This window comes from Nansenia antarctica (assembly GCF_963989245.1).
Source record: "Nansenia antarctica genome assembly, chromosome: 8".
Classification (NCBI taxonomy): domain Eukaryota; kingdom Metazoa; phylum Chordata; class Actinopteri; order Argentiniformes; family Microstomatidae; genus Nansenia; species Nansenia antarctica.
In genome coordinates, this window is record NC_137678.1 from 42,769,004 (window position 1) to 42,780,082 (window position 11,079).

The 11,079-nt window shown below is 44.7% G+C and overlaps 2 protein-coding genes across 2 annotated transcripts in view; both read left to right on the top strand.

The window, feature by feature from the left end:
• The window catches only part of LOC308164231 (F-box only protein 39-like), a gene marked incomplete at both ends in the record, with an annotated part of 185,236 nt that overhangs the window by 65,798 nt on the left and 108,359 nt on the right, over positions 1 to 11,079 (top strand). The gene's annotated exons all lie outside the window — the stretch shown is intronic.
• Positions 1,693 to 8,824, top strand: irf5 (interferon regulatory factor 5; the record flags this gene model as incomplete). Its single annotated transcript, XM_080537670.1, has 9 exons — positions 1,693 to 1,719; positions 4,248 to 4,431; positions 5,428 to 5,614; positions 5,876 to 5,904; positions 6,004 to 6,031; positions 6,233 to 6,655; positions 7,292 to 7,681; positions 8,116 to 8,234; positions 8,636 to 8,824. The coding sequence occupies exons 2-9, from the start codon at positions 4,255 to 4,257 to the stop codon at positions 8,822 to 8,824; spliced, it is 1,542 nt and encodes a 513-aa protein (XP_080393796.1). The 5' UTR covers positions 1,693 to 1,719; positions 4,248 to 4,254.

Genomic DNA, 11,079 nt, shown 5'->3' on the forward strand with positions numbered 1-11,079 from the left:
TTGAGTATATTTACACATACAATAAATTGACTTGGTGAGGTTTGTGCATAGGACATAAAAAACAACAATATATAAGCAAAAACTGTTTAAAAATACAATGGCAAAAAGAGCAATAGAATAATAATTACGTAGGCTGTAGATTTGAATAAATGTAAAACTAATATAAATTACACTGTCAGTGTGTGTGTGTGTGTGTGTGTGTGTGTGTGTGTGTGTGTGTGTGTGTGTGTGTGTGTGTGTGTGTGTGTGTGTGTGTGTGTGTGTGTGTGTGTGTGTGTGTGTGTGTGTGTGGTGTGTAGTGTGTGTGTACTGTGTACTGTGTACTGTTGATGTGGTGAAATGAGTAGCCTATGGCTAATTAAAACTTGTAAGTCCCATCGCTGTGTGGGCATGATTCGCGCGCGTGCATGAGAACATTTCGCACTGTTATTTTGGAGACCCCCACAAAGCTCAGCTTATAACTCGAACCCTGATCATATCGCATTATACTACTTTCGCTTTTAAACATGGTATGACTGCTCTGATGAATTACACTACTTTAATTGTTAATTGTTAATTGTTAATTTTATTTATAATGCGCCCCCCATCCAACTTTACATCGGCCCAGGGCGCAGAATTTTCGAACTTTCGCTTCCGATGACGTCGGCCTCGTCATGGCGATCAAAGATAGTTACTCTATCGTTACGGGGCAAGGGCGCAGATGGTACTGAAATCAATTGTTAAATCATTTCAAAGTTCTATGAAAAAGCAGACTTTTGAATTTCTTCAAAATTAAACTCGTTAATTAAAGGAAATAGAGCCTGCGTTCGTAAATTATCTCTCTGAGCGCCGGAGCGCACACTAGGTTCAACGTCATAAAGAGACAAAGTAATTTGATTGGACAAGAGGCATTCCATGAGTGCTGATCAAATTTCCAGCGCGAATTTACGAACGCAGCCCTAGTGTCCAGATAGAACCGTGAGAGTAAAGGATCGAAGGAAATGGAAAGACGTCATGCATGTATTTGAATGGCATTCTGTAGCCTTCCTACACTACACAGCCATTGATCAGCCAAATGGTGTGTTACCACCTACTGAGTTTTGATTGACACTTCATTATCATATTGGATTTTTTTTTTTTTTACAGAAATAACTAAATACAGAAATGAATTAAATATATTAAGGTGTGAATACATGAATAATTAAATGAATAAATACACAAAATAGATAAATAAAATGCTTTACATTTGCATATTTGTTTTTCCTCCAGTGTTTCACAACTATCAAAAATGAAACAATGTTGCGTTCTGTTTTCGTCTAATAACAGACCGCTGATACCCGGAAGGGTGGTACCTGCGCAAGTTCTGCAATCACCGGGTTTTGTTCGGGTTAATCACAAATGATCTTTGGCTGCTGTTTGAGATCAAGAGTTTGGATACGATTTTGGATTAAGTGCTTGACTGCCACTCGCCCATTTATTCGTATATGTTTAACTTCTTAGGGTGTTAAGGACACTTGTCAGCGACCTACCTGTAGCTGTGTTCACACACGCACGCACACACACACACACACACACACACACACACACACACACACACACACACACACACACACACACACACACACACTCACACACTCACTCACTCACACTCCTCTCCAGGTTGTGGGAAGAAGGAACGTGTCTTCGGTACAGGGGAACGTAGCGAACGAAATCATTGCGGATAAAGCGATCCTTAACAAGGTGGGTAAACTTCCCCCTGCCCCCTAAACTAATGTAGCAGGATCATATTCTTACGTGAGCATTTAACATATTTCTATGAGGATTGTTTGCATATATGACTCTTGCCAGTGTCAAAACCAGCACCATATTGTGCCTATTTCGTCTTGTGAATAGGCGATGTCCATGATTTTGACATTGCCTCTACCTAAACTAGACTATTTATCTCTGTTACCTAACTAACTAACTAACTAACTAACTAACTAACTAACTAAGGACCTACCTAGCTTATAGTTTGTCATTAGAATCCAGAGTGTTTAGCAATATCGTGAGCTTAGAATGATAAGGTTCTATCTCCGTTTAGGGTAGTTCAGAGATATTGAGCGTCAAAGTTGTTACATTCCATTATGTTCTGTGAGATGGAACCTTTGTATTTTATTAATTACTCACTCAAAAATGTCAACATTTTAAAAATAACACCACACAGGCATTAATAAACACCTAATGGATCAGATTATGTAAAAAAATAAATAAAAAAAAGGCAAAAATGGAGATAGAACGTTATCATTCTAACGTCACGATATGTTCTGTTACATTCTACGGGGAAGTTGGGAGGAGTGATTGATCAGGTGGTGTTCAGCCTCCAGCATACCTGTCCTGGTACCAGGTTATCTCAGGTGTGTTTGCACCTGAACGGTGTCTGGATGTAGCGGGGCCCGTCCCAATCCCGTGTTGTCCATCAACCAACGCCACCTCGTGACGTTAGAATTATAAGGTTCTATCTCAATTTTTGTCAAAATTGAGTTTTTTACATAATCTGATCCATTAGGTGTTTATTAATGCCTGTGTGGTGTTATTTTTAAAATGCTGACATTTTTGAGTTAGTAATTCATAAAATACAAAGGTTCCATCTCACAAAACATAATGGAATGTAAAAACTTTGAAGCTCAATATCTCTGAACTACCCTAAACTGAGATAGAACCTTATAATTCTAAGCTCATGTCTTGCTATGCCACCATAAGCAATCTTGCTCCAATGCAATTCGTCTGACAGCTGAATTGATAGATAGCCTTCCTTCCACCCTGCCATGATCAACTGAACAGGAGCTATTATGACTACTCTCTGCCACTTCATTGAGTTCCTTTGAGGCATGCTGCAGCACAGGCGAATATGCAGTGCTGTCTGTCAGCCTTCCAATGCACTGCTCATCTGCTCCTCTGACTCAGCAGAATCGTGTGGGTCTGGCTGCAGCTCACTGTCACAATAGTTGCTGGGCGAGTTACTCCATACAATGTAAAGCACTCTCATACCTCCCTAGTGAAATGCACATTGTCAAGTCATTGTTGTTGTTCTGTAAGGTCGCAGTCTAGGATTTGTGTTTACTGAGCAGATCTGACCTGGTTCTCAATGAGTCCACAAGGACCTCACCTGTGGTATATAGACTGTACGATATTGACTGAACAGGGCTGATGTGTTCACCATACGTAGGGGTTTGCGACAACCACTCTATTACACTTTGAAGCTAATTCCTTTAACTTACCCTGACCCATTTTTCATCTCTGCAGTGGTGCGTGTGTGTGTGTGTGTGTGTGTGTGTGTGTGTGTGTGTGTGTGTGTGTGCGTGTGTGTTGATAAAAGGGCAGAGGAGGACATGTATCTGTTGTCTCCCAGTCCAGGATCAGTTACATAAATGGTGCTCGCTAGCGGCTGGCTTTGTGTTCCCCTGTGATGTATGCTTTTCCACCGCAGCTTCCCTATGGCTGTAAATGATTACCTACAGTACATACTTTCTCTGTTCAAATGATCCTCTGTGATCTCATATGATACACTGGTTTGACAGTGGACTCTGTGTGGGGCCCAGGGGGCCTGTATGCCTGTGTGTCATAATAGCAGGTCCATCATCATCATCTGGGAATGACAAAAGCCAATTGAACCAGATTGTCACGTGAAATGGAGTTAAAGATTTGGGGGTCAGTTCATGGGCAAATTGACCCATGAGGACTAAAATGTAAAGTTCATCAGAGAATATCAAATAGGGTGTCAAATGACAGCTAAGAGTCTGGAGTAGGCCTATATTTACATTTTGGGGAACATTTGGAAGTGAAACATTGAATCCCAGCGTCATTCTGTGGTGTGGAATTGCCCTTCACCTAAGCGAGTATGTATGCTTTTTTCAAGTTTCAGTTCCAATGTTCTAGAAGGTTTTTGCTTCTGTGTTTTTTCTCCTTCTTTCCACTGCACCCAGTTGTCCCCCCCCCCCCTATGTAACTCAGCAGTTTCTGTTTCCAGCTCTGTTTCCTGTGATCACGTCCTAAACAGAGTTCCTGTTGCCATCACAAACAGAAATGCCATACTGTTGACCCCCCCCCCCCCCCCCCCTCTCTTCCCATCCCTAGTCCTCATCTTTCAGATAAGAGTACCATCCCCCTTCCCCTCACAGACTCACAAAAGATACCACAGCTAGTAGAGAGTTAACACCGTCCCCATCTACAACCCTCCCCCTATCGCCCCTGTCACCTGGTCCTCAATCCGTCCCTCTGTCCTCCGAAAGCGTCCCCATGATGAACGTGCAGCCTCGGCGGATCCGTCTGAAGCCCTGGCTCCTCACCCAGGTGAACAGCGGGAGGTACCCAGGCCTGCAGTGGCTCAGCCCCGACCACCGGCTCTTCCAGATCCCCTGGAGGCACGCCACGCGCCACCTGCCCACGTCAGAGGAGGAGAACACCATCTTCAAGGTCAGAGGTCATGTTCAGAATAACAGAGACCCGTTACAGTCTCTGACCCTCTCGCTCAGGCGGTTGTGAAGGTGCTTTTATTGTGATCTCTTAGATCCTTAGAAGAAGTGGATGTTCGTATGGTTGACCATGTGTAGGTCCACTGCTGCCTATGTCCACTACCCCATTCACTTTACTCCAAATTTGGCACATTTTTTGTTTAGCTTTTTGCACACAATTTTACACAGAAAACACTCCCACACAGTGCAACATTTTTCTGCACGTACCACCATTCAATACGTTCCTACAGAACTAATCTCTCATTGATGTGTCAACTGTTTTAGTGAACTGAAAGAGCCATAGTTTCATTTCCAAGTTCCCCTAGTATCCTTCTTCGGTAGGGTTTTTTCGGATCTCGCGCTTCTGTTCCTTGTTCGCAATTACCCTGTTCTCCATTTCTTTCTGACTAGTGTGGTAGTTTAACTTTTCAGCGCAGTAACCCACCTGTATAAGGATCAAGAGATTATTAGGCAGTAGACTTTCACTGGGAATGAAAAGAGACATTCACATTATGCTGAAATTCCGTTGTCGGTTGTTTATCATTTAAATGTGCCTTGTTAAAAAATAAGCGAGCGCCTTGTTGAAAGCTTTTGTAGTAAAATGTCAAGGTGTGAGTCGGCTTGCCAGCCATAACATGCATACTCTGTAGGAATGTGTTTTTAACATTCATATATAACATTTTGTTTTGGCCCCTGGTCCTAGCATAGATTTGTTTTTCTTATGATGACTGATTTATAGATGAGTCACTTACTTTAGACGAATGTACTTGTTGTAAGTCGCTTTGGATAAAGGCATCTGCTAAATGTTAAAAAAAGGTAAAAGATAAAAATAAATAAATAAGTGTTATATTGTTGAAATGTTTCAGGGTGCTGCCGTTTTAGCACGTTTACACTAGTTATATGACCCCTGCCCTTGTGTCACCCGTATTCACATATAAACACCCTCATCCCCCCCCAGGCCTGGGCTCTGGAGACAGGCAAGTATAAGGAGGGGCTGGATGAGCCTGACCCCGCCAAGTGGAAGGCCAACCTGCGCTGTGCTCTCAATAAGAGCCGGGAGTTCAAGCTCAAATATGACGGCACCAAAGAAACCCCTGTCCAGCCATACAAGATCTACGAGGTGTATGACCAGCCCTCCAATGGGGGTAAGTGTTTGGTCTGTGTGTGTGTGTGTGTGTGTGTGTGTGTGTGTGTGTGTGTGTGTGTGTGTGCATGTGCATATATGTGCGTGTGTGTGTGTGTGCATGTGCGTGTGCACATGCTTGCATGTGCATGTGAGTGAGAGAGAAGACTAACGGATCGACTGGCTACTTTGATGGAATTGAAATGATAGAGCTCAATTGTTGACTTTTAAAAATTCCCTGGAATTAATGTTAGGCGATATGCTCCTTTTGCTTTTGTTCCAGATACTGTTGATGAAGATGAGGATGAGGAGGTAAGGTGAAGAAACGCTGCAACTACGACACAGAAGCGTGACGTGTTTTCAATTAAACCCATGAATCAAAAATCTTTAACGTTACGCATTTATTTTCAGATGCCGAATATTGTTAGCCTCTCCATCGGTAAGGAACTGTCCCTCTTGACTTGAATATGAGTATCAGTGTTGAGTATGTATACTGTGATATCATCACTCCATCGCATGCCAGGGTCCATAGATAGGAGGAACGGCCTGAAGGAAAATACTTTTGAGTGTTGTTTGTCTGATGCGTTTGTCCTGCTGTCTCTCCCAGACCCCAGAATCTGTGACGCGCCCTCTTTCCCAGCATTCCCTGCACACGCGGCTGACGTGACCTACGGCTCCCCACTCAGTGAGAGATTCGGGCCCTCTACCCTAATCGCATTGCCCCTCCTGCGTGACGCCATGCACCCCAATCCCAACAGCGGTGTGGTCATGGCGGTAGTAGACCTCCCTCGGCCGACCATGGCTCCCCCGGAATTCCCTGCTCACGTCCCGCTGGTGGGGGGTGTGGAACGCGGGGGGTTCGTCCACCCCGGGGGACCCTCCAACGGGATGGGGATGGTTGGAGGGAGTCTGCCACCCACTGCTATCTCAGAGCTGCCCTCCATGGCACCCTCTACTGCCCCAGGCCCGGCGCCCATGGAGACCGGTCCTATGCCAGGAGTCCAGAACCAGGGAGAGGCGCAGGCGCAGCCCTACAAGTATGACCTTCTGAGCAGCCTACCACGTGAGTGAAGAAGGCCCCTCCACACACACACCTCTCCTTATCACACCTAGAGACTTTGCTTTGCCATTCAATGTCCATTTGAACAGTAATTCCTTTTAATAATACAGTATGTGAGGGGTAATTGTTCCTCAGAATACACCTACACAACCTAAAGTTTGTTTGGTGTTTTTATATGCTCAACACAATATAATTGCCTCCTGTTTGAGTCATTGGAGGGATTACAGTGGGCATTAGAGCGCATTAGTCTGGGACACTGGCTGCTACACCTGCATGTTTGTCTGTCACACCCATCCATTGGCAAATACTTCTGAAGGTGTGGTGAATGGTACGAATGTTCTGTTGTTGAGGTGGCAAATTTTGGGTTCAACGTTATTGTCATTGCACAATACAAGTACAAGTTACTGAGCCAACTAAATATAGTAAAACGTGCCTTTACAGATAAAAATGGCACCGTGTTTCATTTGTTGCCGTGTCCCCAAAGAGCAGCTTTACGATAACTACCGGTTGGTAAAACCTGTCAGGTTATTCACAATGACAGGTGATTAGTGTTGTTTATGTTATTCTCAAGTGCCGTCTTGGGTTTGAGCTGTTTACCAACCACTTCTCTCTCTCTGTGCTGTGAGACTCTGGTTCCAGTGACTGACCTGGACCTGAAGTTCCTATACCGGGGCCGTACAGCGGGGTCTCTGACCGTGAGTAACCCCCAGGGCTGCAGGCTCTACTACGGCCACCTGGAGCCCACCCCGGAGCAGGTGGACCTGTTCGGCCCGGTCACCCTCAACCAGGTCCTGTTCCCTAGTGCTGCCGAGATCCAGAACGAGAAGCAGCGCTTTTACACGGAGCACCTGCTGGACGTGATGGACCGCGGGCTGATCCTGGAGATCTGGGAGCAGGACATCTACGCCGTCCGGCTCTGCCAGTGCAAGGTGTTCTGGTCCGGACCGGGCGTCCCAGAAGAAGGCCCGCCCAACCCCATGCAGAGGGAGAATAAGATCAAAGTGTTCAGCCTCAACAACTTTCTGCAAGGTGAGTCAGGCTATTTTTATTATTTATTTATTTATTTTTAATTTTTTTACTTTTTGTGTTTTTAGTCTTCCCTGGCAGTAACTTCCCTGTGAGGGTTTTTTTAAGAGACACCCCTACCATCAGAAATTTAAGAAATTAATAAATGACCTCTTTACATACCTCTGTATTGCCTCTGTAAAACCTTGAATATTTCAGTCAACAAACATTACCCATTCTGCGTGAGCTCTTGAGACAAGCTCACTGTACAGTACGCACTTTGTTGCATAGCCTTTGTACAAACAATGAATTAGCAGTAGAACAGATATCATATTCCCCAAGATTATAGTAATGCAGTAGACTATTGCTCAAGTGTTCAAGTGTTTTTCTTTCCCTGTCACTCTCTCTCTCTCTCGCTCTCTTTCTTTCTTTCTTTTTTTCTTTCTTTTTTCAAACAGGGCTCATTTTGTACCACAAGGGTGAAGCTCCCACCCCCCCGCCGTTTGAGATCTACTTCTGCTTTGGGGAGGATTGGCCTGACAGAAAACCCAAGGAGAAGAAGCTCATCATCGTCCAGGTGAGCACTGTGCTCTGGTTCTGGAGAAACGTACCGGCCCATGTTGTACAATGGCTTTTGTGAGAGATTTATTTGGTTTACATTTACATGTAGAATACCCAGCCACATCATTCTTTACACCAGTGGTTCTCAACCCTCTCCTCGGGGACCACCAGCCGTTCCACATATTTGATCTGTTCCACCACCAGCACACCTGATTCAACTAATCAAGTACAAACCATAATTGCTTTGCACTTGATTAGTTGAATCAGGTGTGCTGGTGGTGGAACAAATGAAATATGTGGAACGACTGGTGTTCCCCGAGGAGAGGGTTGAGAACCACTGCTTTACACAATAAGCATAGGCAGAGATGTTTCACACCCTCAGAGGTTCACAGCGACCCCCCCCCGTCTTGCGTCCAGGTGGTCCCGGTGGTGGCGAGGATCCTGACAGAGATGTTCTCTGGGGAGCTGAACTGGTCCACAGACAGCATCCGGCTGCAGATCTCCAACCCAGACATCAAGGACCAGACGGTGGAGCAGTTCAAGGAGCTGCAGAGGCTCCTCCAGAGCCAGCACGCCCACGGGCCTTGGGCCACCAACGTGCCCTGAAGCCCGGCAGGGCTCACATACTGGAGGGATCCACTCTTCAACAGGTCCTTGATTATATGACCTTCCAAGTCAGGGACTGGGGGGCTATTCAAGACCCCCTCCTCTGGAACTACCCGCTAGGAACTGTGCTTCCCATGAGCCATTATCAAGGTAGAAACAAAGGCTGGGTACATTTAGCTGGATGCCTCAAAATGACTGAAGTAAAAGCGAAAAACGATATGTTATAATCCACTAATTTCCTGTAACAGAAAGGTGGGTAAACTCTACTCGAGCCTCCCCAAAAAGTTGCGTACGTAGTTTTTTTACGTGGCGCCGCTTACACTCCACTACATCCCTGGTCCTTAAGGTGGAGGAGACCTGCAGCACACAGTCTGGTCAATAACCTCCTTCAACACTGACCCACTCATCTGGCTCTGATCATACTCAACGCTGGAGGTCCCGGCAGCAAACAATCTTCCACACCCACATGCCAAGTCTTTGAACCGGGTGCCCAGCAACTGTTGAACTGACCCTGCTCCGCCCTGGGGATATCCCCGCCACTGCTTTTAACTTCCTCCTGGCCCTATTGTGTTAGCTATTTTGTACTTGATTTTCTACGGTCCCATGAAATGTGTTTGTTTAGTATTTTTAATGAATACCGTTGCAGTATTGTTTTTTCAGATGGTGGCAGGTAGTATTCTTCTTCCCTTTTATAAGTCACTTTTTCATTTCCTTCCATTCCCTTTTTTTTCTATCGTATCCACCTTTTTAATGTACTAGCGCAACCACAACACTGTATGTATGTATGCGTCTGTCAGACCTGGATTCAAATAGTATTTGAAATAATTAAAAGTAAATTCAAATACTTTACTGTGATTTGAGTTTGCCTGGCATAATGGAATATTCCCCCACATGGAAAACCCCATCCGTCTGGTGCTCCAGGCAAGGCCCAAGCAAACACAAGTACTTTTTAACCCAGGTCTGGGATCTGTTAATGATTGTGGTCTATTATTGGCTTCCTCCTCCAGAGTGGACACTGTGCCAAATAATGATACTTTTACAGCCGTACACAACAATGTCAGTCAAAAATATTGGAATGTTATATATTTTTTAATAAATACTACATTATGAATACATTCAGCAATACGTGGTAACCGCTTCCCTGGTCTACACAAACACAATGACATATCGTGAGCTCAGAATGATAAGGTTCTATCTCCGTTTAGGGCAGTTCAGAGATATTGAGCGTCAGTTTTTACATTCCATTGTTTTATGAGATGGAACCGTTGTATTTTATGAATTACTAACTAAAAAATGTAAAGATTTAAAAAATAACACCACACAGGGATTAATAAACACCTAATGGATCAGATTATGTAAAAAACTCGATTTTGACAAAAATGGAGATAGATCCTTATAATTCTAACGTCACGAAATGTTTCCTAGCACAAACAGAACTAGTGGAAGCGTCAAGAAATTGCCTAAATGGTCAACAGGTGAGAGCGGAGTTGCGACACAGACTGTTCCTTTCATCTGCAACGCGTCCTTGTAGATCAGATCATTTTTGGCAAAATTTTAGTTGGGAAGATTCCAGAACAGTGAAGAAAACCCTTTTGCAGCCATGAAACAAAGTTGAACCTGTTGGACTTGAACACTAAGTTGATGTAATCCAAACAGTGTTGGTAACAAGGGTGATTCTGACAGCAGATTACCCCTTGGGGGAGGCTTGTGAGTGACAGCTGTATGCCTCATCGGGGGAATTCCACAGTTCTATACACAATCAATAGAGGTGGGATTCAGGTTACAAGGTGTGTGGGAGAGTGAGGACAGTAGGGGTGTGTATATGGATACACGTGAAGAATTGTCTGGATAGATCACCACCACCACCACCACCCAGCTGAGTCACAACAGCCTGACTGGGGTGTCTCTGCAGAGTTGTGTCAGTGCATGCGTTTGTGTACATGTGTCTGAACACCACTGAGGACTAACACCTACAGTGCATGTAGCCTACCGTATGCATACATACATCAAAGTGTGTGTTGTCTGACTGACTATAGTAGCTCCACAACAAAGGACACCTTGTCCAACTGGTTTCCAGGGAGAATACGTGGGGGTGAGGGGTCTGGGTGCCATGCCACAGGGGGGGGGAAATATCAGCCTGATACCCACATGACTGGAAGCTAAAACATGATACACGGACAAGGGTATGTTTGTTCCTCACGGTCGTTTTTATTGTTCACAACATGGCTACATCGCCGACAGTGGTGTCTGCCTCT